Source organism: Pongo pygmaeus, chromosome 22, assembly GCF_028885625.2.
Source record: "Pongo pygmaeus isolate AG05252 chromosome 22, NHGRI_mPonPyg2-v2.0_pri, whole genome shotgun sequence".
NCBI classification, from domain to species: Eukaryota; Metazoa; Chordata; class Mammalia; order Primates; family Hominidae; genus Pongo; species Pongo pygmaeus.
The window spans coordinates 50,505,917-50,533,509 of record NC_072395.2 but is presented as its reverse complement, the minus strand read 5'-3'; the positions used below and the strand labels follow the sequence as shown (position 1 = coordinate 50,533,509).

General features: G+C 41.2%; 1 protein-coding gene across 1 annotated transcript in view; it reads left to right on the top strand.

Moving 5' to 3' along the window:
- The window catches only part of KCNJ6 (potassium inwardly rectifying channel subfamily J member 6), a 300,315-nt gene extending 273,279 nt beyond the window's left edge, over positions 1–27,036 (top strand). Inside the window, exon 4 of the mRNA XM_054468952.2 lies at positions 23,028–27,036. Within this exon, the coding sequence (XP_054324927.1) occupies positions 23,028–23,353 (326 nt within the window). The 3' untranslated portion in view covers positions 23,354–27,036. The remainder of the gene's footprint in view (positions 1–23,027) is intronic.
- The last annotated feature ends 557 nt before the right edge of the window (positions 27,037–27,593 follow it).

The window sequence follows — 27,593 nt, the reverse complement described above, 5'->3', positions numbered from 1 at the left end:
TTAGCAGCTAAAATGTTGATGTCTATAACGTGTGCCAGTAGCATCTCCCAGAGGAAAGGTAAACCTTATAGACCACAGCTTTCCCCATCATCTTTCCAAGAAGTCCAAGAGTTCAGCCAGCAGGTGCCATTCATGGAGGTTTGAGTGACGAGGCCCGGCTACTTGTAAGACTTCCTCCTCTCCACAGCCCACAGCTCTGTAGACAGAGTTCCCTGGCCTCAGTGATTGCAGCCTATGCCCTCAGGGGCACAGCCTCCTCCCCTGTAGATTCCTCCCCCGTTTTACACCCTGCCTGCTCAGAAATGCCACTCCTACGAGCTGTACTTCAGCCTGATGTCCCCCTCCCTGGGCTGTCTGATGAGGGTCAGTGGCAGCAGCAGCCCAACTCACTCCTGGCTAACCCGGGCTGGAAGGGCTTCCTGCAGCCTCAGAACAGTCACGGATCACAGGCATGACTTCTGACACATTCTGCCAGGTCAGACTGCGTGTCCCAACTTGAGGTCCAGGAAATGCAATCAGTGTTAGCAGTGCCATTTTCCACACAATATCAACATAAACCGAGGTATAGATGCTGCCTCTACTGCCACCAAGCTCTGCTGAGGTGTTTGTTACTCACAGTTCCCAAAGTCGGGGGCACACCATGTCATGGAGGGGCAGAGGTGTTCCACATGAGGAAGCACCCTGTCAGCCAGGAGGGAACAAGGGAGGGAAGCCGTGGGCAAGACCTTTTATCATGGTTTCCATGAGAAGGAATGGATGATGCTGGTCAGCAGGCTTAAGATGGGCTAGTTTGGATCATTTCAGCAGACTCTGGAGCACGAAGACTGTCCCTAATGTTTGAGGCCTAACTCTGGGGGGTATTAAGGTGAGTGGATCATGGCCTGGAGTGAGAGCTTCATGAGAGAAGTGATTGGGGGTATGGACCCTGGAGCCATTTGTTTGCATCTGAAAAGTGATTCCATGGGCAAAAGTTGTTTACTGGTCTCTGGCAATTGGGTCAACACAGCCTCAGATGTCAAAGGATCAGAATACAGAAAATAAAAGACATGGTTAAGACACTAACCCAGAACCAAGCTGTTTCTGACATAGACACAAAATACAGCTTCCCCTCCACCCCGACCCTACTCATACACACATCTGTCGGCCAAGTCTTTACGTCTAATAGGACACTCTTAGAAGTAAGACCAAAAAACCTCATGGATCCAAAGAAATGAGCTAAAAAGTAAGAATTAAGTCAGCCCCTTCAAGTTATAATAAGGATACCAAAAATAACCCATGCTTAATAAGTGATGTCATGAAGAACATGTTACATGTTCTGCCCTGTGCTATATCCTCATGTATTACTTCATTTAATACATGACTCGTCTTCCTCAAAATAGGACAGATGAAAGGGCTCCATCCCTCACCGTCGCTCTGATCCCTATACACAGTCTATTTCCACCACCTTGGAAGAGCTGCTGTTGAAACTAAACTAACTGAAACTGGGCCAGGCGCGGTGGCTCACACCTGTAATCCCAGCACTTTGGGAGGCCGTGGTGGGTGGATCACGAGGTCAGGAGATGGAGACCGTCTTGGCTAACACGTGTGAAACCCCGTCTCTACTAAAAAAATACAAAAAATTAGCCGGGCATGGTGGCAGGTGCCTGTAGTCCCAGCTACTCGGGAGGCTGAGGCAGGAGAATGGCATGAACCCGGGAAGCAGAGCTTGCAGTGAGCCGAGATCGCGCCTCCGCACTCCAGCCTGGGCAACAGAGCGAGACTCCGTCTCAAAAAAAATAAAAATAATAAAAAAACTAACTGAAACTGCACTGTGACCCAGGATCCTGGTACCTGCTGTTCCTGCTCTCTGGCTCTGCTGAACATCGCCCGGCACACCGGCTGCTAGAGCTGGAACATGCCAACCCTGCCTAGAGGGAGAACAGTGAGTTGAGATGACAGAGATTAGCCCGGAGAGGAACACAGTGTTGTTACTCAGCTCCTCCTCGTCTTTAAAAGCCTGAGCCAAATAAATGATTAAGCTACAAGAATCTCATGTCACCCCGGGATAATAACAAGCTAGAGGTATGAATATAAATTGATGAGATAATCCTGTTATTACTAGAATTTCACAGTCAGGACAGAACTTGGGCACGTGGTGGTGATTTGTGAGCCAAGGGATGTAGCGTGGTGGGGGTTTATTTTGCCACATCAAGTTTTCATTTGTTCCTGAAAATATTTGATTCTTATGAAATATATTTAAAAAACATATTTGAAATGCTAAACTGTCCTAGGTTACATTACCCCAGTTAATGTAGGAATGTAGAGATTCGTTGATATATACGCTTGAAATAAATACTTCAAAACTGGACTTGGACTGAAGGAGACTCTCTGACTTCTAAATGTATTACGCATACATTTATGAGGATGTACGAATTCAGAAGGCTTGTCTCACACTCTATAAACCAAACCAAATTTTCCACAAGTCAGGAAAGATTCCAAGTGTGAAGAAAGGGTGAGAGTTCCTTAACAGAGTCATAAGTGGATTTTTACCCCCATTTTATTAACTGTTCACCATTAGACGAAGAGTGAGGGACTTCCAGCAGATCACAAGAGAGGCTGTGCGCTGGACTCTGGACCTCTTGAGACAGCTCTAATAGTAAAAATGAATCAGATTTATGAAGAAGCTCTGGAAAAGGCTGCTACGTGACTCTACAAGTAATATTTTCTGGTCTAGTAGCTACCACCAGAGGAACACTGGTACCTGGGATACCACTGGGTGCTCACCTGTTCCAGGGTCGCTGCAGCCCCAGAGCAGCCTAGGCAGAGTGGCTTGGAACCTCTGGGACAAAAGCTTCCCTATTAAACATGGTTCAAACACTTCACTGCCACCAAGATCCACAGCCCTTCACAAACATGCAGGATGCAAACTACATTTACTTTTCCAAAATTTGCCCACTATTTCAATTTAAGATTGCCTTCATTAGATGGCCCACGAGAAGATGTGGTTGCTTCGATAAATATGTCTCTATTTTATCATCTTCCTGGGCTGGATTTGTGAGTCACTCTGTAAGGAGCTTGTTTGGTTTTTTTGTTTGTTTGTTTTTAAAGACAGAGTCTTACTGTATTGCCCAGGCTGGAGTGCCATAGTGCGATCATGGCTCACCACAGCCTCGACCTCTGGGGTTCAAGCAATCTTCCCTCTTCAGCCTCCCCTCCTGAGTAGCTGGGACCACACCCAGCTAAATTTGTTTTATTTTATGTAGAGACAAGGTCTCTTTATGTTGCCCAGGCTGGTCTCTAACTCTGGCCTCAAATGATCCTCCTGCCTCAGCCTCCCAAATTGCTGGGATGATGAGTTTGAGCCACCATACCCAGCCTTGTTTTAAAAAATCTATTGCTTTTGGTTCAAAATTCTTTAAAGTCTGTTTTTTCACCAAAAAAAAAAAAAACAAAAAAAACACCTGTTTTCTTGCAACCAATGATGCTCTCCCTTCTTCTTCCCTTGCTCATCAGCCCTCCTCCCCCATGAGAAGGGCACCTTGGAATCTTTTGCAAAGGATGTGGAGGTGAGGAGGGAGGACAGGAAGTCCGGCTATTGTTTCGCCAGTCTCCCTTAACTTTAAGAAGAATTTAAAACACGCTCAAGGCATTTCCTTTTGACAGGCTATTAACAAAGCAGAGTACAAACTGGTCCTCAGAGAATGGGGACATTTTATCACTCTTTAAATTGATCAAACGTGGCTCCCGAGGTGCAAAATTAATGAGAACGTAAACAATTATGAAAAGGCAATAAAAGTGAACTATAGCTAGGCCAGGCGTAAGCTGTGTTTAATGTTTAATTTCTCCAGTTTCTCTATACTGATATACTATATCAGTCAGATTCATAGACCTAAAAATATGTCAGGGGGAGAGGTTTACACGTTCTATTTCCTTCCAACAAGTAAATTACCCAGTTACTAAATCAAGCCTTAGACACATGCATCTTATACCACAGAGGCAAATCTCGGTTTGGGGAACCAAAAGTTGTTTTAATAGGTATTATATGGCATTATATGCTTTGATAAATCAGTAAAAGTTCTCCTTTTTTTAACTTTTAAGTTCAGGGGTACATGTGCAGGTTTGTTGCATAGGTAAACTTGTGTCATGGGGATTTTTTATACAGCTTATTTTATTAGCCAGGTATTAAGCCTAACACCCATTGGTTATTTTTCCTGACCCTCTCACTCCTCCACCAGGCCCCAGTGTGTGTTGTTCCCCTCTATGTGTTCATGAGTTCTCATAATTTAGCTCCCACTTTTAAGTGAGAACATGTGGTATTTGGTTTTGTGTTTCTGCATGAGTTTGCTGAGGATAATGCCCTCCAGCTCCATCCATGTTCCTGCAAAGAACATGATCTCATTCTTTTTTATGGCTGCATAGTATTCCATGGTGTATATGTACCACATTTTCTTTATCCAATCCACAGTTGATGAGCATTTAGGTTGATTTCATGTCTTTGCTATTGTGAATAGTGCTGCAATGAACCTACACATGCATGTGCCTTTGTAACAGAAAAATTTATATTTTCCTTTGGGTATGTACCCAGTAATGGGACTGCTGGGTCGATTGACGTTTCTGTTTTTAGGTCTAAACTTCTTTCTCTCTAGTAACCCTCTGCCTTCAGGAGACCTTTCTATTCACTTTCACCTTCCTAGATAATTGCCCAGATGCAAATGTGTGGCAAAGGGAGGTCTAGAGACCTAAGGGGTCACAGGGGATTGTGGGAGACCAATAGTTTGTACAGGATGACAAATTTAGCTTTTCCTTAGGTGTCCACATCTAGGTGGTATCACCTTAGTCCAGAGCTTGTTTGCAAACAACAGATAGAGACCCTGACACACATTGGTCTGGCTCCTGTGCAGCAACTCCCTGGCCCCTCCAGCTACCCACCCCTTGCCCATTCTTCAGGGTCCAGCTAAAGGCATTCTTCCTTTTCCAGGAGCAAGAGTAGAGGCAGGGCCAGTCCAGTGAGCTTGCCCACAACAGGAGCTCTGAAACCACTGCACTCACTCTTACCAGGTCCCTTGGCTCTGAGTGTCTTGGTCAGATGGCCAGTCTGTTTCCTGACCACAGTGTGGCTTCCCTGAGCTCCTGGTTTCATGAAGGGCTAGGTAATTAAGATGAGACCATCATCAAGGGTTTGCCTCTACTGTTTTTTCCCCTTGACTGCTACAGAAACAATGTAGACAGAGTTTCCTAGGAGCTTTTGTCTTCTCAAAAGCACAATACCTGCCTTTAACAGCAGTGGTAAACATACTAGGACTGGAGCCCATAGATCCATGAAAATTGCCCAACTATATGCCTGTTATCCATCAAAAAGATCCTAAGTCTTTTGTTAAGCTGTCCCCCCCGCACCACCCATATCTCTATATTGTTCTAGTTATCATACTCAAACCTTGGAGGTCTGCCTGTTTTTTACTAGAATCATAAAGTCCATTGACATAGATGTTTATGTTTCAGCTACACAGAGCAATAATATCACATAAGCTTTCCCAAGACTTGTCAACTCACCAGAGGGCATGCTCAGGATCACAGATCCTGCTTTTATCTTTCTCGATGAAGACATTTTAGTTACAAGTATCTTTTTTTGTTTTAGTAGAAAGAGTTTTTAAATTTTTAAGCCAGATTTCCTTCTTCTCCCAGCCTTACCCATCTCTCCAGAACCTTAAATAGTTGATCACCTCCTCCCCTACCTGTAGATGGAGCCACACCCACTCAAACAGAGCCTTTCTCAGCCGTGTTTAAACATGGTCGGGTGCCTCACGGCTTTCAGAATTCACCCAACCCCGTATCCCTTGCTAACTTTTGCCTTCTCCCCATATCTTCGGGGTCAGATTCTTGAGAAACTTTTCTATATTGACTTCCCACCTCCTCACCTCAAACACTTCTCAAACCACCTCACTGGCTCCCTCTTTACCCCTCAGCTCTGACCACCATGTTTGAATCCAATGCATATTGTTCAGTTTGGGGCAGTTTTCTCTTTTAGCATTTTCTGACAGCGTTAACCACTTGCTCTTCTTGAAATATCCTCCTCACGTGGCTTCTGCCGCCCTTTGCTCTCCGGATCTTCTCCTGCCTCTCCAGCCTCTCTCTTTCAACATCCTGGACAGGCTCATCCCCCTTCTCCTGCCCATCAGATGTTACGTTTTCACAGGCTTTGTCTCTTGCTCAGCCTTTCCTTCTCATTTGACCCTCCCTAGGCAATCTCGCCCCCTCCCAGGCTTCTGTTATCATCCATATGCCACTGATATCCCCACTGTGTATGTCTAACCAAGGCCTCTTCTGTCGATCTGAGATTTGGTTATCCCAATGGCCTGCTCAATATTCTTGCATGTGTCAAAGTCACAACAACCTAAACATGTCCAAAACCAAACGTATCTTCTTCCTGCATTCAAGATTCCCAGTGGCACCACCATCCATCCATCCTGTTGCCCATGCCAGAAACCTGGGCATCCTTCTTGGCTCTTCCCTCTAACGGGCCCTCATGAATAATTCATTACAGAGGTCTGTCTACTTGACCTCCTAAATATGTCTTGAATCCATTTCAGTCTCCCTATCTTCATCACTTCTGTTCTAGTCCCAATACTATAATTTCTTCTTTGTGCAATTGAAGCAGCTTTCTATTTTCCCCACATCTGCTTACTTTGTCCTCCTCCAAGTCATTTTCTCCTCTGCAGCCAAAGCAATATTTTCATTTGGTACCAAGCTCCCCCTGCCCATCCCCCAAACACACTCATCTACTTTCAGCTTCTTGAACACCCAAGGAGCCTTCCTACAACAGATCTTCCCCCTGCAAATGCTGTTCCCTCTGCTTATAGGGCACTCACCCTTACCCCACACATTGCCTTATCCATCCTTCAAATCTTAGCTCGAATGTCACATCCTCAGGGACATTTTTACTAATTCGCACACAAGACCAAATGCAGTCCTTTTTTACAGTCTCATAGGAGAATCTACCTTTACTTCATTGCATTTATCACGGTAGTAATTTTATATTTATTTGGATTCTCAGTAGACTATACATCCAACAAATCCAAGGGCCAAGTCATCATTCTGCTCTCAGAACCCATCAAAGTGCCTGACACATAATAAATTCTCAATAAATACATGATGAACAAATAAATGAAATTATTACCAGCTGGGTCTTTTTACTCATTTAGCCATTATTTATTAGACATATGGTCAAATACTGTACTATGGAATGGAGATAAAATCATGGCCAAGACAGAGCTCCTGCCCACAGAAACCCCCATCCCCAGACTTGAGAGAGATACAGACAAGTATTGACAGTTACAATTTGGTGAAAAAGATTCTGATGGGGTGAGCACTGGATACTGTGAAAGTGCATGAGGTTCCTATAACCCAGTTGCAACTTAAGTAAATTCCCTCTTCCTATTCCCTACTTTTTCTTAAACCTCCTCCCCATTACATGCATGTACGCACTTAACCCTAGAATAGTTGTTTTATTCTTCTACTTCTGCTTTCCTTTGTTTTATTTGAACCTGGGATCCCATGGGCTTTAGTGAGTTCATGAGCACCTGACCATTGGGAAACTTTGGAATGCATGTATATTTTAAGAGAAGAGGATCTATGAGTTTCATCAGATTCCCAAAAGGGTCCTTGCCTTAAAAAGTTAAGAACCAGTGCCTGAAAAATGCAGAATAATGAGGGACAATGAAATGAAGGGCAACTCTTTAAATACCACGCATCAAAGAGTATTTTGAAATGTTTGAAGAACAAGTATGTGTAAACTAAACCCTGACATCAATAGGAAGCCAAGACATGGCGTCACCAGATCTTTCCCTGTGGAGGTTTTTATTCCACTTGAAAGAACAAACAACAAAACATATGATGTAAGGGACAAACGCTATTGATCAATGATGCTAATTCTACAAGAAAGGTCAGCTGTTGCTTTTACACTTGACCAAGAAAAGGAAGGGAATTAAGAGAATCCCTAGTGGTGTCCTCAGGCAGAGCCCTGTGTTGAGTACTTTCACATGTGACACTTCACATGGATGCGATAGCACCTGTAATCTGGTCGTTGTTTTCCCCATGTGACTGATGAGGAAGTGAGAGAGGTTAAGTAGCCTGTCCTGGGTCTCACAGCCACTCCATGCAGCCAAGATTCAAACCCAGGCCAGTGTGCCTCCCACTCCTGTAGTGTGGCCCCTATGCTTCATCGAGGAGCCTGTGCTCTGTAAAATGAAATGAATGCATTAAGTGATTTCAAATTACTTTAGCAGAAGGAACCTATTATTCAGTTTCTTGTTCTGAAACATTGTTTCCATGGGAAAAGACTGGGAAACAAGAACGTGTATGCATATATGTTTGCTTTGCTTATTTTTACAGGAGACACAGGAAGGATTGTATTAGTTTGTTCTTTCACTGCTAGAGACTGGGTAATTTATAAAGAAAAGAGGTTTAATTGGCTCACAGATCTGCAGGCTGTACAGGAAGTATGATAGCCTTAGATTCTGGGGAAGGTCCGGGAAACTTACAATCATGGCAGAAGAGGAAGGGGAAGCTGGTACGTCTTACATGGCTGGAGCAGGAGGAGGAGAGAAAGTCGGGGAAATGCCACACACTTTTAAACAAAATCTCATGAGAACAGCACCAAAGGGGAAAATCTGCCGCCATGATCCAGTCGTCTTCCACCAGTCCACCTCCAACATCGAGGATTACAGTTCAACATGAGATTTGGGCAGGGACACAAATCCAAACCATATCAAGGATCTAGCAGAAATGAATGAAAATGACCTCACATTGGAGGTGGGCAGAACAGGGGCAGAAGGAGTTTAGGATGGGAATGAGACTTTTCTGAATATGTCTTTTTGTGCTGACTAAATTTTTGAACCATGTAAATAGCTTACAAGTTTAAAAACAAAATAGAAAAAGAATGACAAAAGCAAACCCTAAAGGGAAACACAAATAGAAACAAAGGAACCTAACTGTTTATACAATGGATAACATAACCACATAGAAAAAAAAATAGTTCAGGTAACTTTTGAACACCGTATTTTGATTGTACAACCTCGTGGGAATATTCTAGGATTTAAAAGAATTGCAAGCAATTTTTAGTTTTACCTCAGAGGTTTGTAGTTGATGGTATCAAAAGGGCAAAATGCATCTGTAGAATTAACAAAAGGCTATTTATTGAGATCATACAAGGAAGACGGCTACCATCACTTTCCTCCTAGTGAAAAGTCAAAGGAGGGTGGGTTTTATAGAGTAAAAGAAGGAAGTCTTCAGACAGACAATCTTTGCTTGGTGAGTGTTCTATTAGGTAGAATTTTTGGAAGTAGGGAAGCTTTCTGATTGGCTTTGAAGTGCATTGGGCAGTTTGTGATTGGTCCATCACCTACTGGTACATTATTGGGAGCCCTCAGGCTAAATAAGGTGACATGGGATTTTCTTTTTCAACTGGAGGAATTGCTGGTCCTTAGCTGTGAGGTCTGAGTCTTGAATAAGCAATTCCTCAGTAGAGTTAAGGATGTGACTGTTCCAAAAGTGTTTTGTGTTTTGTAGGAGAGAGCCTACATATACAGATTGTTGAGAATTCAGATTCTTACTGTTGGAGAAGGAAGATACAAATATAGAATGGGAGAATTTGAAGAAGTTTCCTGCAGTTTGAGATTTGATTTGGGGCTATCTCGTGATTTCTTAAAAAGTAAATGAAGGTTGCCTGGTGCCTGCAAGCAATTTTCTGAAGATGGTAGCCAGGACCCCAGATTTGGGCAGAGAATAAACACCATTTGTGTGGAAGACAAGGTAAGAATGGACAGGCTTAAAAGAAAAGCTAGCGGAGGGTGGAAATGGTAGGCAGAAGGGAGTGGCAATTTGGGACAAATGGTGGCCAGGTGCTGGTGTGCAGAATGCCCTTGGCTATGATCATTCGTTTGCACTCCATTTTATTTTGTAAAATATGTTATCAATCTTTAGGTGTAAGACACTATAGAAGTTATAAAGATCAAAATTTATGGCTGGGAGCGGTGGCTTACACCTGTAATCCTAGCACTTTGGGAGGCTAAGAAGGGTGGCTCACCTGAGGTCAGAAGTTCAAGACTAGCCTGGCCAACATGGTGAAACCCCATCTCTACCAAAAATACAAAAATTAGCAGGGCATGGTGGTGCATGCCTCTAATCCCAGCTACTTGGGAGGCTGAGGCAGGAGAATCACTTGAACCCAGGAGGCAGAGGCTACAGTGAGCTGAGATCACATCACTGCACTTCAGCCTGGGCAACGGAGCAAGACTCCATCTTAAAAATAAAAATAAATCAAGATCAAAATTAACATGTGGTCTCTGTCCTCAAATGTAGAAATAATAGTGTTGTGGTTGACAGTGTAGACTCTGGAGCTTGGCCTCCTAAATGAGAACCCTCAGCCCACTACCTATTGTACCTATTTGTCTGCTTAGGCTGCCACAACAACATACCAGACTCAGTGGCTTTAACAGGAGAAATGTATTTCCTTGCAGTTCTAGAGGCTGAAAGTCCAAGATCAAGGTGTCAGCAGGGTTGGCTTCTGCTGAGGGCTCTCTGCCTGGCTTGTAGACAACCACCTTCTTGCTGTGTCCTCACATGGCCTCTTCTGTGTGCATGTAGAAAGAGACTGCACATGCTCTGATGTCTCTTCCTCTTCTTATAAGGATACCCATTCTTATGATCTCATTTAACTTAAATTACCTCCCTAAGGCCATTTCTCCAGACACAGTCATATTGGAGGTCAGAGCTTTGAATATGGATTCTGGGGCATGATATTCAATCCACAGCACTATGTGACCCAGAGAAGTTACTTAATCTCTCTTTGCCTTAGTTTGCTCACACATGAGATCATAGCATCTGTCTGAGAAGGCTGTTTCAGGGACCAGATGGTTGGCTCACACTCAGCACACACTGAGCCCAGCACACAGTAAACACTCAATAAATAACATTTCTTACTTAATTCAATACTTAATTTATACACTTATCAATGACCTTGGTGAGAATAGAATTAGGAGTACACATGTAGGATCTCTTTTTTTAGACATTTTTAAAAATCCACACTTCCATTTGTTTTTGCATACCTGGAGGTGACCCTCACTGGCCCGCTAATATTTGCATAATAGAAGAAACACAACTGTTCATTGAAGGGATTTTTAACCTGAGCCTAGGGCAGGGCTCATTGTTATTTAAATGTTCAGCAGTTGGCAAAACCTACTGAGTTAAAACCATGATTATGCCAGAAATCACACTATCCTGCTTCTTTTTGACACTGCGCTTGGTTAATCACCAACATCATTCTCCCACATGAAAAGCGACCCACCGCTGACTTATAAGTGCACAACACTTTATTACTGCACTGATTCAGCACAGTTCTTATTGAGAATGGGCACAGGAGTAAAGGAAAAGGAAAACATCATCTATGTAGCCTGGTGTTTGAAATAAAATGGTAAAGTATCTACAATCAGTTCTTTGTTTTTGAATATTGGAAATATAGATTCATTTTACAGTATTCAGAAGTGGTGAGAGTGGTTTATATCCATCTAATTTTATTGGAATCGTATCCTCCAGGCAGTTTTCATGTATTATCTACGTATTGACTATACCTCTGGCTTTGCCCAGGGGGCTCTCTCATGAGGATGACTTTCATCATATTGGTATTCTGCACACAAACTTCTCCCACCATAATTTGTCACAGAATCTAAAAATAGGGCTTTGCCTGTTAAATCTCCATCTTGCAGGGCCTGCCCCTGTGTTTGCTCAGTGCCTATGGCACATTCCTTAGCTATGTTTCAGTCTGTTTTCCTGGATCCTAGGCAGAGTGAGCTTTGCAATCACCACCCATAACACGCACTCCCTTCCCCTCCAAGCCCTCCTTCTCACATGGTCTTATTGGGAATGAAACGGCCACCCAAAGACAGGTTGTTTGCATGCATGTCCCTGTAAGCTTAACTCTTGGAAGAATAACTAGGCATCCAGACAGAGAAGCTCTCAGTGGAGAAACTGCGGAATGAAATAATTGTTAAAAGCTACACACACACGCACACTCCCACACACCCTTTGGAGAAATAACTTAGTTCAGACAACACTGTGGAAATCAAGCAGCCTCCCTGTCATGGGTGAGTTTGCGTGTCAGTTTGACTGCACTGGGGATACCCAGGTAGCTAATAAGACATTATTTATGGGTGTGTCTGTGAGGGTGTTTCCAGAAGAGACTGGCATTTGAATCTGAAGTGAGTAAAGAAGATCTATCCTCACCTGTGTGGGTGGGCACCATCCAATCCATTGAGGACCCAGATAGAACAGGGAAAAGGCAGGGAAAAGGGAAATTGGCTCTCTCTTCTAGAGATGGGCGTCCATCCTCTCCCTCAGACATCAGTACTCCACGTTCTCAGACCTTCAGAGCCCAGGACTTAGACCAGTAGCTCTCCCCTACCCACCACCAAATAAGTGAATAGTTAACGGTTCTGAAAACACTGAATAAGAAGGACCTTTGCATGAATAATTATAAGCAGTGTAATACAAAAAAATTCCAACAAAAATGGAATTAGGTGATTTTTTTAATATAGTACTTGATAAGTACAAAATAATGTACATCACATATTATGTTACAAAATGTGATAATAAAACACTTGTAATTTAGCTGGGTGCGGTGGCGCATGCCTGTAATCCCAACACTTTGGGAGGCTAAGGCAGACAGATCAATTGAGCTTGGAAGCTCACTACCAGCCTGGGCAACATGGCAAAAACCTGTCTCTACAAAAAATACAAAAACAGTCAGGTGTGGTGGCACATGCCTGTAATCCCAGCTACTCAGGAGGCTGAAGTGGGAGGATCACCTAAGCCTGGGGAGGTTGAGGCTGCAGTGAGCCAAGATCCTGCCACTGTAGTACGGCCTGGGCAACGGAGAGAGACCCTGTCTCAAAAAACAAAATAATAGGCCAGGTGAGGTGGCTCACACCTGTAATCCCAGCACTTTGGGAGGCTGAGGCAGGCAGATCACCTGAGGTCAGGAATTCGAGACCAGCCTGTCCAACATGGCAAAACCCCATCTCTACTAAAAATACAATAATTAGCCAGGCGTGGTGGCAAGCGCCTATATTCCAAGCTACTTGGGAGGCTGGAGGGGAGGATCTCTTGAACCCAGGAGGCAGAGGTTGCAGTAAGCCCAGATCGCACCACTGCACTCCAGCCTGGGCAACAGAGTAAGACTCCATCTCAAAATAATAAATAAATAAAATAAAGTAATATTATATAAAACACTTGTAACTTGGCCACTCAATTTAAGAGCTAGAACATTGCTAACCATTATATCTCCTTCTATATTCCTTTCTCACCCCAATATAACTACCTGTTTTTAACATTCCCTTGCTTTCTTTAAAAAAAACACAAAGTGATTTGGCTGAGTGTGGTGGCTCATGCCTGTAATCCCACACTTTGGGAGGCCAAGGTGGGCAGATCACTTGAGGCCAGGAGTTCGAGACCAGCCTGGCCAACATGGCGAAACCCATCTCTACAAAAAATACAAAAATTAGCAGCCATGGTGGTGCAAGCCTGTAATCCCAGCTCCTCAGGAGGCTGAGACACAAGAATCACTTGAACCAAGGAGGGAGAAACTGCAATGAGCCAAGATCATGCCACTGCACTCCAGCCTGGGTGACAGAGTGAGACTCTGTCTGAAAAAAAAAAAATAATTTGTATGTATTCCTAAATACTGTATTATTCACTTATGCTTATTTTAACTTCATAAAAGTGGTATATTTTTAAATTTTATAAAACTTGCCTTTTTGTGGAATATTGTGTTTCTAAGATTCATCTATATTGGACCCTGCATGTGTAATTTACTTATTAGTACTTCTTAAAATTCCACTAGGTGAATATATGCCGTTGTCTGTCAATGGACAGTTGGGTTGTTTCCAATTTGTTAAAAATGATACTGCTGTCCTAGTTCATTGTGTTACTATAAAGGAATACCTGAGGCTGGGTAATTTATGAAGAAAAGAGGTTCATTTGGTTCTTGATTCTGCAGGCTGTACAGGAAGCATGGCCCTGGCCTCTGGTGAGGGCTTCAGGAAGCTTCCACTCATGGCAAAAGGGGAAAAGGGAGCAGGTGTATGGCGCTCACATGGCAAGAGAGAAAGGAAGAAAGAGAGGGGATGGAGGTGCCAGGCTCTTTTTAAACAATCAGTTCTCATGAGAACTGATAGAACGAGAACTTACTCATTACCTTGGGCATGGCACCAAGCACTCCATGACCCAAACACCTTCCATCAGACCCCACCCTCAACATTGGGGATCAAATTTCAACCTGGGATTTGGACAGGACAAATATCCAACGTATAACAACTGCTATGAACATAACCATACATGTTTCCTGTTGCACATGTCCATAGTTGCTAAGTATGTCCTGTGATCTAATAGAGTGAGTCCCTACAGTTTATTCTTCTCCAGGAGTGTTTTGACTTTTGAGTCTTTGTACTTCCTTATGGTGTAAGAAAGGATTTGTCAAATCCATTTTTTTTAACTTTAAGAACGTTTTGTTGGGATTGCATTGAATCTATAAAGTAACTTGGGAAAAACTGACATCTTTAGGATGTTTAATCATCCTATCCATGAACATGATATATCTCTCCATTTATTTAAATCTTCCTTACTGTCTCTCAAATTGTATAATTTATAAATTGTCATAAAGGTTTTGTATTTCTATTATTAGATTTATTTCTAGGTTTTTTTTGTTGCTAGAGGAAATGGTGAAGGGTTGTTGTTATGTCTTTTGTTTGTTGCTGGTATATAAAAATATACATAAGTTTTCTGCATAGATTTTTAAATTCTAGCCACCTTGCTAAACATTCTTAGTAATCCTAATAGTTGTACTACTCTTGTGGATTTTCTATGTACACAGTTATATTATCTGCAAATAATGAAAGTTTATTTCTGAATCAAATTATTTTATTTCTTTATCTTATTTATACTGGCAAAGGCCTTTGGTAAAATACTGAATAGAAAAGGCGATAGCAAGCATTTACTGCATCTGTATTTAAAATCACTGGTCCTGACTTTAAAACGATCCTAACTTTTGATCATTATCATCATCAAAAATAATGATTGTTTAGATTTTTGGTACATACAGTGGGTCTCATATTCAAAGTTTATTAAGAAGTTTCATCATAAGTCGTTTTTGAATTTTATCAAATGAATTCTATGCACATATTTAAATGATCTTTCAGTCTTTTAACATGATAAATTATATGATCAGTATTCTAAGGTGAAACCACCCTTGCATTCCTTGGAATAAACCCAACTTGATCATGGTGTTTTTTTTTCTAAACTGTTGGATTTGGTTTGCTAATATTTCTTCTAGGATTCTTGTAGCTACACAAGTGAATAATATGGGCTTGTGTTCTCCCTTTTTTTCTCTCTTTCTTGTACTATATTTATGACTTTATTGTCAAGATTATTTGCCTTATAGAATGAGTTAGGAAATGATTCTTCTATTTCCTAGGAGAGTTTATGTAAAATTATCATAATTTCTTCCTAGAATATTTCATTGAACTCATCTTTAAGATTGTCTGGGCTTTGTAATTTATTTATGGCAAGTTTTTAATCACTGGCTCTCAATTTCATAATTGGTTATAAGTTATCTCTGCTTTTTATTTTTACTTAAGTATTAGTAATTTATATGATTTAGAAAATTATCTATTTCATCTATATTTTTAAGTTATTATAATCTCCTTTTGTGTTTTCAGTTTCTGCTGTTTCTATAGTTATGTATACCTTTGAGTTCCTAATGCCATTTATTTTTGCCTTCTATACCTTTTACTTGGCCAGTCTGATCAGAGATTTGTCTATTTTACTAGACTTTTCAAAAAAACAACTTTTGCCTTTATTGATCCTCATTGTGGTTGATTTGTTTTATATTTTATTAATTTATACAGTGATCTTTGTTGCCTATTTCCCATGAATTAATTCTGTTGTTCATTTACTAATGTCTTAAGTTGAATACTCTAAACATTAATGTTCAGACTTTCTTCTTTTCTAATATATGCATTTAGGCATATAAATTTTTCTTACTTTCTATATGCCCTTTAATTTTTATATTTAGAATTTCAATATCACTCAGTCCTAAGTACTATCAAACTTCCATTATGGTTTCTTCTTTGACATTTACAAGTGTGGTCATATATTCCAAAACGAGGTAATTTTTAAGTTCATCTTTTCTTATTTTTTTCTGTCCTGTGCATGCAAAGCTCACGATTATATCAGTTCATACACAGAATCTGGAAATCCTCTTTGCCAGTTCTCTCCTCTGTGAGATCCACCCCTCCCCCCGGTCAGCCCCCACTTTCAGCTCCCGGGCCTTCTTTTCTGATACTTCTTTCTCTAAAGCCAAGACTTGCTCAGCATTTGAGCCACCTGGGCTGCTGCATTGTTTTACACAATCAGGGCCACTCTTAGGGTAAAGCAGTCAGAGGAAAGAGGAAAATGCAGCCACAAGCTCTGGTCCCTGGAATTCCCCTTTCCCAATACTCGGTCCAAAAAGACAGGCTCTCTCTCAGTTTTTGGCACCTGTGTCACCGCCGCACTGCAGAGCAGCTGAGGACAAAGGCTGCACTCAGGGCTGGTGGGGAAGTCCTCACACTCAATTAATGGGGATTCCCACTCCCATCTCTGACTCACAGCAGCACCTTTTCCTGGTCCTCTGGTGAGAAAGGCAGGGTTTCTCTCTGAGATTTTCTTGCCAGCACTTGTTCTGCATCGGGGCCCCAGTTCTACACTGGGGCCACTCTCAGGTTAAAGCCAGAAAATAAAAGAGGAAGGCAGAAAAATTTATCCCCAGACGATTCATTCCTCAAGTTTTGACTCCCTTCTCCAATCGCCCTGCTATTGTGAACTTTCTAGAGTCTTCAGGTGGTTTCATTTTGTACACTGTCCAGAGGCCTCAACTATACTTGGTGGGAAGGAATAGGTGCGTTACTCCCTCTTCACCAGCCCCAGAAGGCTCTTCTCTTGCTTTTATTGAACTCAAGTTTAATTCAAATTATGAATTTTGTACTTTTCCAGCATTGTGTTATATTTTAGCTGAGGTCCTTCATCTGCAGACAGACATGACGCTGGAAGCAGTAATCTCTCACTTTCTTTTCTAATGACTCACAAGCAATCTTTTTATTTAACATTAATAATACATTTCAGACATGGCCAATGAACAATATTAAGCTGTTTCTGTATAGTTCTCTAAGTCTACTCCTTTCACTTAAGCATAAGTACTTACTGGGAACCTCCAATGTTGAAGCACTGTGCTAAATGCTAAGGAATACGGAAATAAGACCAATAGATCCTCAGGGCATTCACAATTCAGCAAGGAAAACAGACACATATAACTGCTGTAAAACACTCTGATAAGTGCTGTGATGGGTCACTGAAGTGTTACGGTGGCCTGGAACTCAATAGTTCCAGCAAGTGACTGGTTGGTCACAACGTGCTTTGGAAAGGAGACCACACATTAGTTATCTCTTGAAAGATGAGCAGCATGTTACTATGGGAAGGGCATTCAAGATAAAGGAGAGGACAAGCACTGTCACAAAAATAGAAATGCAAATGGCAGCTACCGTTAACAACAATGCATTATATACCCAAAAATTGCTAAGAGTAGATTTTAAATGTTCTCATAACAAAAAAATAAAATAAGTGTGTGAGGTAATGGATACGTTAATTAGCTAGACTTAGCCTTTTCACAACATACACATATATCAAAATATCATGTACACCATCAATATGTATAATTTTTACTTGTCAAACAAATAAATACATAAAACAAAAGGTAAGACATTTTGTAATTTTCCAGCATTGTGTTATATCTTAGCTAAGGGTCCTTCATATGCAGACTGACATGATGATGGAAGCAGAAATCTCTCACTTTCTTTTCTAATGACTCACAAGACATCTTTTTATTTAATACATTCAGACATAGCCAATGAACAATATTAAGCTGTCTGTATAGTTCCCCAAGTCCACTCTTTTCGCTTAGCAAGTACTTACTGGGAACCTCCAATATTGAAGCACTGTGCAAATGCTAAGGAATATGGAAATAAACAAGGCAAATAGATCCTCAAGGCATTCACAATACAATAAGAAAAACAGACACCTATGACTGCATGCTCAAAGGAGATCAAGATTAGGTTTTCCACCTTTTGCTCTTTACCAAATGAAGCATCTCTTTTTCCAGAAAGTACTTTACTTACAAAATAACCTAGTTCTGGGAGCCTTTATGATGATGTCCCTGATATGGAACATAAACACCACACACACACACACACACACACACACACACACACACACAGATGTCATCTTGGCAGTTCTGCCTTGCTTATGAGGCTAACTCATTTGGTTTTATTTTGCTACTTTTCCAAATTCAGTAAAACATCTCACTTTTAAAGACTGGACTGGGACCTAAGTCAATATGTAAGACAGGAATTTTTCTGAAGAAAATTATCAATTTACCCTAGAAATACTTTTTAATATTTTACTGATAGACAAACATTAATATTCTTTTTTATCCTTTTTTAAATGAGTTCTGATATAAAAATGATGAATAAAAATTGGAAAAGCATCCATGAGCATTTACTTAAATCTTATCTTATTACATAAATTAAATACTCCTCTTCAAATGGCACTATGGAAAGGTATTTTCCTCTCCCTATAGAAGTCAGTAAGTGTATTGAGTTTGCTGCCATAACAAAGTACCACAGACTGAGTGGCTTAAACATCAGAAATTTATTTTCTCACAAGGCTGGATGGTAGACGTCTGAGAACAAAATGTGAACAGGGCTGGTTCTTCTGAGACCCCTCTCCTTGGCTTGTAGATGGTCATCTCCTCCCTGTGTTCACATAATCTTTCCTCTTCTTATAAGGACACATAATCTGTGTCCTAATTTCCTCTTCTTATAAGGACATCAATTATATTGGATTAGGGCCCACCAGTATGACCTTATTTTAACTTAATTAACTCTTTAAAGATCCCATCTCAAACATGTCACATTCTGAAATACCGGAGATTAGGACTTCAACATATGAATGTGGGGGTGGGGGTGCACAATTCAGCCCATAATAGGACACGTAAGACAATCTACACAAACCAAGCCAATATTATTAATATTTCCCCCAACAAATAGACCCGCCACATATTTTGGATCACTTTGTTTTATTGATTAAATAAAACTATGATATATTCATATAATGGAATAGTATAATTGCCATAAAATGGAATAACCTTAAAATCATGCTGGAGAAAAACATTTATATTTACCTATGTAGTTACTTTTTCCAATGTTCTTTATTTCTTCATGTGGATTTGAGTTACGGTCTAGTCTATGGCCATACCACCCTGAACACACCTGTTCTCATCTGAATTACTATCTAGAGTCTTTTTATTTTAGTCTGAAGGACTCCGTTTATTATTTCTTGGAGTAAAGGTCTGCTAGCAACAAAGTCTCTCCATTTTTGTTCATGGAATGGCTTCATTTCTCCTTCATTTGTGAAGGATAATTTTGCTGGATATAGAATCTTGGTTGCCAGTCTTTTTCTTTCAGTGCTTTTAATAATGTCTTCTCATTGCCTTCTGGCTTCCATGGTTTCTAATGAGGAATAAGCTATTAATATCATTGAAAATCACTTGCATGTTATGAGTTGTTTATCTTTTGCTGCCTTCAAGATTCTACCTTCATCATCATGTTTCAACAGTTTGATTATGATGTGTCTCAGTGTGAATCTCTTTGGGTTCACCTTACTTGTGGTTTGTTAAGTTTTTTAGATGTATAGATTAATGGTTTTCATTGAATTAAAGACTTTCCAGTCATTACGTCTTCACATAATCCTTATGCTATTTTCTCTTTATACTCTCCTTCTGGGGCTCCTATTATGTGTATGTTGGTATGCTTGCTGTGTCCCACAGGTCTCTGAGGCACTGTTCATTTTTCTCCATTCTTTTTTCTTTCTATACCTCAATAATTTTAACTGACCTATCTTCAGGCTCACTGATTCTCTTCTGCCAGCTCAAATCTGCTAAGTTCCTGTAGTAATTCTTTTCTTTCATTTATTATACTTTTTACTTCAGAATTTATGTTGGGATTTTACATGTAACTTACTTTTATTATTGCTATTCTTTATTTGGGGAAACAGTGTTTCCCTAATTTCCTTTAGTTCTTTAGACATGGCTTCTTTTAGTTCTTTGAACATATTTAAAATAGCTGATTTAAAGTCTTTCTCTAGTGAATCCAATGCCTAGGCTTCCTCAAGGACAGTTTCTATCGACTGCTTCCCTTCCTGTGTATAGGACATGCTTTCTTATTTCTTTGCATGTGTCATAAATTTTTGTTGAAAACAGGCATTTTAAGTAATATAATGTAGTAACCCTGAAAATCAGATTCTCCCTCCTTTTCAGAGTTTTTTGTTGCCATTGCTATTTGTTTTTTAGTAACTTTCCTGAGCTAATTTTGTAAGGTCTGTACTTTTTGTGTATATGGCCACTAAAGTCTCTGCTCAGTTAATTTAGTGATCAGCTAATAATTAGACAGATTCTCTTAAAAGCCAGTAACCAAATATCTCCCAGTCTTTGTCAAGGGTCTTTGTGTACATGGTGGGACCTGCCTTCAACATTCAGTCAGGCACTTTACAACTCTGCATTAACCTTCACCTCCTGCTTGCACAGAGACTCGGTGTCAACCAGAAGTGAGAGCTCAGGGCCTTCTCTGGTTTTTCTTGGGCATGTGCACAGCCCTACACATGCATGTGGTCTTCTAGTTTCTCAGGAATATGTCAGAGCTTTCCAAAGCTCCCTGTGAACCTCTTTCCCCAGAATTTCTTTTTGTTCTTTGATTAGCTTGCTGTTTTCCCCAACTGTTATCACAGCCCTATTTTCTAGCCACTTTACCATAAACATGTACTTCCTTGGTGGAAAAAGAGTTATTGGATCACCTTTTCCTCTTGACTTCCTGTTTGTTTCTCATTCTGAGCCCACATATCACTGCCATCACCTGTCTTCACCCCACCCTCAAGCACAGATAAAGAAAATAATTCAGAAGAGAAACATTGTTTGAGAAGTAAAATCAAATCAGTGTTGACCTTTTTTTTCCTAATACCTAAAAGCCCTGCAATGTTTGTTTTAGAGGCATAAAGGCGGGGCTTCTGTGGGTCATCCAGGGAAACATTGAAAAAGGGTCACATTTCGGTTTTGAGATTAAGAGGAAGAGCACAGAGCTGGGGTGAGGGCTGGTGCTGGCTCAGGCTCTGACAGCTATAGCTGAGTCAATCACATAGGTCCCTGGCACCCCAGTTTCTTCTTCTAGACACAAGGAGCAAATGCAGTGCTGCAGGAATGTTGTGTAGCTCTGGATCCTTCTGTGTAAACATTCACAGACATCCTCTTCTCCCTAATCCACCTGCATTCAGCACAAAGCAGCTGCGTAATACTTATTGGTGGTCCTAACAGATGACATACTGACTGGCTGGCTGGCTGCTCTCCTGATTGAATGGACACAGGGCCACAGTATGATATTCATGAGTCCCTGGTGATCTTGCCTTTGTAAGCCCCTTGCCCCATTAAGAAAATGTTTTAAGTTATATTTTACAACTGTGTTGGTATAAAGATAAATATATTAACATTCCATCTAAAAGTTTATCTTTTCTGATTTTAAGAGTTGAAACATTTTCACGGGCCTCTAAAAATATCATGGGCCATAGACACCATGCCTTTTTGCCTAATGGAGAAGTCAGCCCTGGATTAATGACTGAATGAATGTTTTCATTTCCTGAGAATTTGTATAAAAGATTTCTTTGACCTCAGAAAAAAATTTGAAAAACCACAAAAGCGTCATTTCTCATATCTTATGCCACACTTGTTGCCTATTTTTATTTTCCAAGGTGGTGGCTGGACTTTTCCTCATTCTGCCATTTCATATTTAAAAGAAAGCTACTTCCTGACTCCAGGGCTGCTGGTAGCTCACGTGGTGCTTTTATGTAAATTACAAAAAGGCTTCTCATCTTTAAGAAAAGGGAAAAGTGTCCGGGAGCAGTGGCTCACGCCTGTAATCCCAACACTTTGGGAGGCCGAGGCAGGCGGATTGCCTGAGCTCAGGAGTTCACGAACAGCCTGGGCAACACGATGAAACTCCATCTCTACTAAAATACAAAAAAAAAAAAAAAAAAAAAAATTAGCCGGGCATGGCAGTGTGCACCTGTAGTCCCAGCTGCTCAGAAGTCTGAGACAGGAGAATTGCTTGAATCCTGAAGGCGGAGGTTGCAGTGAGCCGAGATCGCACCACTGCACTCCAGCCTGGGCGACAGAGCGAGACTCCATCTCAAAAAAAAAAAAAAAAAAAAAAAAAGGGAGAAAAGCTTTTAAAGTAGTTATGATTGCATAGTCTGAGCAACTATGACCACCGGGCCTAAGGAAACTGCAAATTCAGGTGGGTGACCCTTCCAACTGAATCTGGGGCCACAGTCATAGCCTGTGTGTTAATGGCGGGTGGGAGGGTAACACTGATCTGCGGCCTCTAGCTTAAAAGCAGCCTAAGTGTAGTTCCATATCTGAAATTTCATTCTAAGTCTGTGGCCAAAGAGCTCAAATCCCATTAGAACCCAGGCTAAACCTCCAAGAGCAGTAGGAGGCCACAGTCATGGCTTCAGGGTTCTCCCAGAGCAGAGTGGACCAGACATAGCCACACACACACGAAAACTTGTGTGCATTTGCACACTTGATTTCCTTTGTGTGTGCATGGCCATGCAGGCAATTGTGGCTTGATGCGGGCCAGGACTCTCTCATTGTTCCCCAGGACTCCCCTAAGAGGCCTGGAATCTCCATGGCACATTAGCATGTGTCTACAACATGAATGACACCTACTAAGCTACTAAGCATGGCATCGTATGCAGGTCAGTCTCAACAGCTGCATGCAGTACTCGTCCCGGCTCTCTGTGACTCCTTGGCCATGGAAAGCCCACACTTAAATATGCTAAAGCCTCCATTCTTCTCTCTGCAGGGATGACATGCCAAGCTCGAAGCTCCTACATAACCAGTGAGATCCTGTGGGGTTACCGGTTCACACCTGTCCTGACCCTGGAAGATGGGTTCTACGAAGTTGACTACAACAGCTTCCATGAGACCTATGAGACCAGCACCCCATCCCTTAGTGCCAAAGAGCTGGCCGAGTTAGCCAGCAGGGCAGAGCTGCCCCTGAGTTGGTCTGTATCCAGCAAACTCAACCAACATGCAGAACTGGAGACTGAAGAGGAAGAAAAGAACCTCGAAGAGCAAACAGAAAGAAATGGTGATGTGGCAAACCTGGAGAATGAATCCAAAGTTTAGTGCCCTAGCTGGGCAAACCCTTCTCTTCTCCCCCCCAACACAATCTTTCCTTGTCTCTCATTCTCTTTCTTTTCTGTCTCTCTTGCTTTGTTCTTTATTTGTTTATATTTAATTTTTACATGACCAGAAAACAAATCTTCAAGGTGTAAAATATCTACCTGCCCTCTCTCAGTTATTCAGATTGACAAGGTAGACATGGATTTGATGAAGGTGCAAAGTGCCCTCATTTGTGGCCCAAGCCTGGTCTCCTCCCAAAATACTACACGTCCAACTCCTGGAGATTTCAGTTACTTACCTGCATGTGTTATACAATACCAGATCACTCAAAAAGGTGTGTCAAAGATTTTACCTGGGATATGACAAGCAAGGTGTCTGGTGCCTATTTATTCATTCAGTGAGACACAGAGTGGAGCCCTCAGTTTTATGGATCCCAATTCATTTCATCTACTACAGGGTGAGGTGCTTGCCCCCATGTGGGTGTGGCAGTTACAGGGCCCAGGTGAGCTGAAGACAAACCACTGTACATATATATGCCTTATGTAATTATTTTCTTTTTGTAGTTAGTAACAAAACCCAGCATGTACAAAAGTACCATAGAACAGAACTGCTAAATACTGTACATAGATGTATCATTAATGTAGGTTTAGATATATAACTTTAGAAATAAGAAGCAAAAAAAAAAAAAAAAGAAAGAAAGAAAGACAGATTCCTAACATGCAGTAGGCATTTCTGTTTTGATGTCTGTGTTTTCTAGGTTATTTTGATCCAGTTGATGGCTGGCCCTTCAGTGCATGGCCTTTGTTTGTGTCTCAGACTGGCAGACATTAGGGTACCTCACTGTTCCCACGCTGATCCTTTCATTGAATCTAACAAGCCATAGGTCTGGGGGAAATTGAGAGGTCTGGTAGATGGCAAAACCCACCACCAATATGCTGATATACTGTGAAATGTTACAAAACAGATGTCTTTTTTTAAAAGATAACAAGGGCCTCACTAACTGGCCTGGAGGAGGGGGAATACCAGGAAGGAAATATTCTCTAGCCTGTCACCAAAGGTATGTTTTACTTTTCACATGAGCTCTTGCCCTTTGTAGTACAATAATTTAGGAAACTTTTCTGCAAAACCATTGATTCTCCAGCTGTAGTTTCTCTACACTCTTACGATGAGACATGGTAAGTTAGCAGAAGACGGTTTGGGTCTAAAGCCATGAAATTCACAAAGGCATGTAGTGAGTGGCATGCATTATAATCATCGACCTCTCACACTTTGACTCTATCTGGCGTTCTGAGAATGACATCTCGCCCGTCCCTGGGGCTTATCCATCAGCATTTCTTGCATTGTGATCTTTTATTATTTTGAAATGACCAGAGTTTAGTATTCAAAGATTAGATCAACAATCTTGATGATTGTCTAAGAAATGTCTCTAGAGTATGCCACAGGTTAGAAATCAAATCCAGTGTCTCTCAATCAAAAGAAAACAAATAAAAAACTCCAGCCTTAATTCACTTTAATCTGCAAAAAGGAAAGAAGGGAGGAAGGAAGGAAGGAAGGAAGGATATTTGTACTAGAAATCTGAATTTTAAAATGAAAAAAATAAGGAAACAAATCTTAGATCAACCTCCGGGGCAGGTGGAGATTTTGCACTGTTACAGATCTTTCACATTCATTTTGCATTTATAAGCTGTTTGTTCTTTAACACAGTTGCCCATCATAAATATTCATTGAATGGATCCAAGTTTATTTTCAGCTCCTACAGCTGTGCTCAGTTTGAGGCTCTGAACCATGGAGGTCAAAGAGATCAAACTAGCTGTCCCTCTTTGTTTCCCTTGCCTTCCCTGACCTGATTGCACAGGCCTTTGCTGTAGTCTGGGGACCTTGTCTACTCAAAAAGAAGTCCCAGGATAAGGAAAGTGGCTCCTAAATATAACCTTGGGGCCTCTCTTCTCCCATCTCAGAGACCTTGGATCAGGACAACTGCCTCTTGGCACTGACTTTAAGGAAAACAAAACTGTTGGCCATAGCCCTTTCCTGTTTGCCAGCATTTCCTTTTTTGCATTGAATCTCTGTTGAATCATTTCTTTATTTCGCACACTCTAAGAAGGAGATGGTGGTCCAGAAGCAGGAAGCTCAATACACTCCCCTTGAGGCTGCGGAGAGGAGCCATGGCCTGACCTCTCTGCAACCTAATGAAGGGCACACTTGGCTTGGGGAGCTCCCCTGCAGCCTTGCCAGGGTTGCAGGGCAGGCCATGGCAGGCACAAAACAAGGTGGAATAGGGGCTGCAAAATGTCTTCTAATTTAGCTCTTGAAGACTCACTGGGCCCTTTTAATTCCATTGCTGAGGTTTAAAGGACAGCACACACCCCTGTGTCTGGTTGGAAGAGCAAGCAGCTCAGGGCCTGATCCCTGCTTGCCTGCCCTTTAGCACAACTGAACGAAGAGCCTTGACAAGACATTGGCCACGTGCACCTGTCAGTTCTGTGTCTGTGACAGGCACCCGGATGTGAGGTCTCTCCCTGTTTCTCACTGTCTTTGTTGTCAATGTAGTTGGAGACAGAACTTGAACCAAATCTCATTTTTGTAATGTGAGCCTCTGAATCTTTAAATGAGGATGCTCCTGAAGAACCTTTTACTAGAATGTCCCTATCAAACATGTCTATTTTTCTACAGTTGTTAACACAGTTTAACAGTGTATTTTGTGTCAACTGTTAAAATTTGGAACTGAAAGTTCATTGAGACTGATTTTCTAAGCAGCGAGTAGTGAGTGAATGGTGTTTTCCATTAAGACAGCTCAACAAAATTGACCCCACAATTTCCACTCATTCTATTCCGCAATATCCAGTCTTCATTCCCTCAGTCGCTCCATTAGCAAACCAAGTGCAATGAGAATTTTTTAAAAATCTCTTTTAATACAACAGTATCCATAACTAATGAAGACCACTCTCAACTTGATCCTTTGGTCTGTTTGGTTAATGTATTTGAGTCACTTTTCCATAAAGCATGGTGGGATCCGTGAGCCAGATAAGAATTTGGAATTTAAGGGTTATGGTTTGCCACAGTTGACCCCAATCTGACAGAACAAAGTGCTCCTGGATGGAAGGGCAGGTTCAGCTGCAAGCATGACCCCCCACCACAAGGCTGCTGAGTGCCTCGGATTCTCACCTCCACCCACCCCAACATGCTCTCCAACTGGAAGAGCACCCATTTATTTATAAATCAACTTTATGGAACCAATAAAATCATTTCTGTTTTAGCTGTCCCCTGGGTAAGCTATACTCTTTTACATTAACATAGCAAATGTCAACCTTTCTGTTCCTTCAGACATGGCCTTCCAGCCTGGTTGTTCCAACATATATCCCCTTTATGTCCATGAGGCAGAACTCTCTCTCCCCCCACTCCCTTCCTCCATCATCTATCCCCATCCTTTGCTCTTTCCCTGGTTCTCCAGTTCCAATTCTATTGTTTTAGTTCAGTACCTTATGTTCCCTAACAGAAATCCAGCTGCAAATGTCAACCTATTTCTTAAGCACAATTTCCTCTTGCAGGTCTAACAAAGCTAGGGCTCTGAAATGTCTATTTTTCATTGTACTCCAATTTAAAAATTATTCATGACTTCATTTCATAGTCTAAATTTTGAATTCTCCAGAGCAACATTCTTATGCTTTCCATCCCTACATTTTCTTACATTTCGGGTTTCTTACTTTTTTCCCCTTTGCTTTTTTATTTAGATTTAAGCCAGTGTCTTTGAGATATTTAGAAACTGCTTACAAAGGTGAGAACTGGTGGACAGAGAAAGGGGGCATAAGAATGCTATTAGAAAACTACCTGAACTCACCAGAAGAATGGGAAATCATTTGATTTGCTGAGAGAATACAATTAAAATATTCATAGTAAATCATTTCCAAAACAGTTGGCTAATAGTCTGGCTACTCTTCAGTCTTTCTTTCCTTGACTTGGGTGATACTCTGTATGATTTAGAAATGTCAGGAAGGTAGTTGAGAGTTCAGTGTCCTCTATATATGGTAAACATTATCTTCGAGGATGATTTCCTTTCAGTGGATGGCTTTAACATTGAAAAACATAGGTAACATATACATAATAGATGATTCATTTATATTACATTACAATACACTAAAATAACATTATCTTGTTTCTAAACTTTATGGCCAACCGGTATCTAAGAAAATGTTAGCCTTTAATTTAAAATTGAGTAAAGCACACCTCTTCCTAATATTTCTGC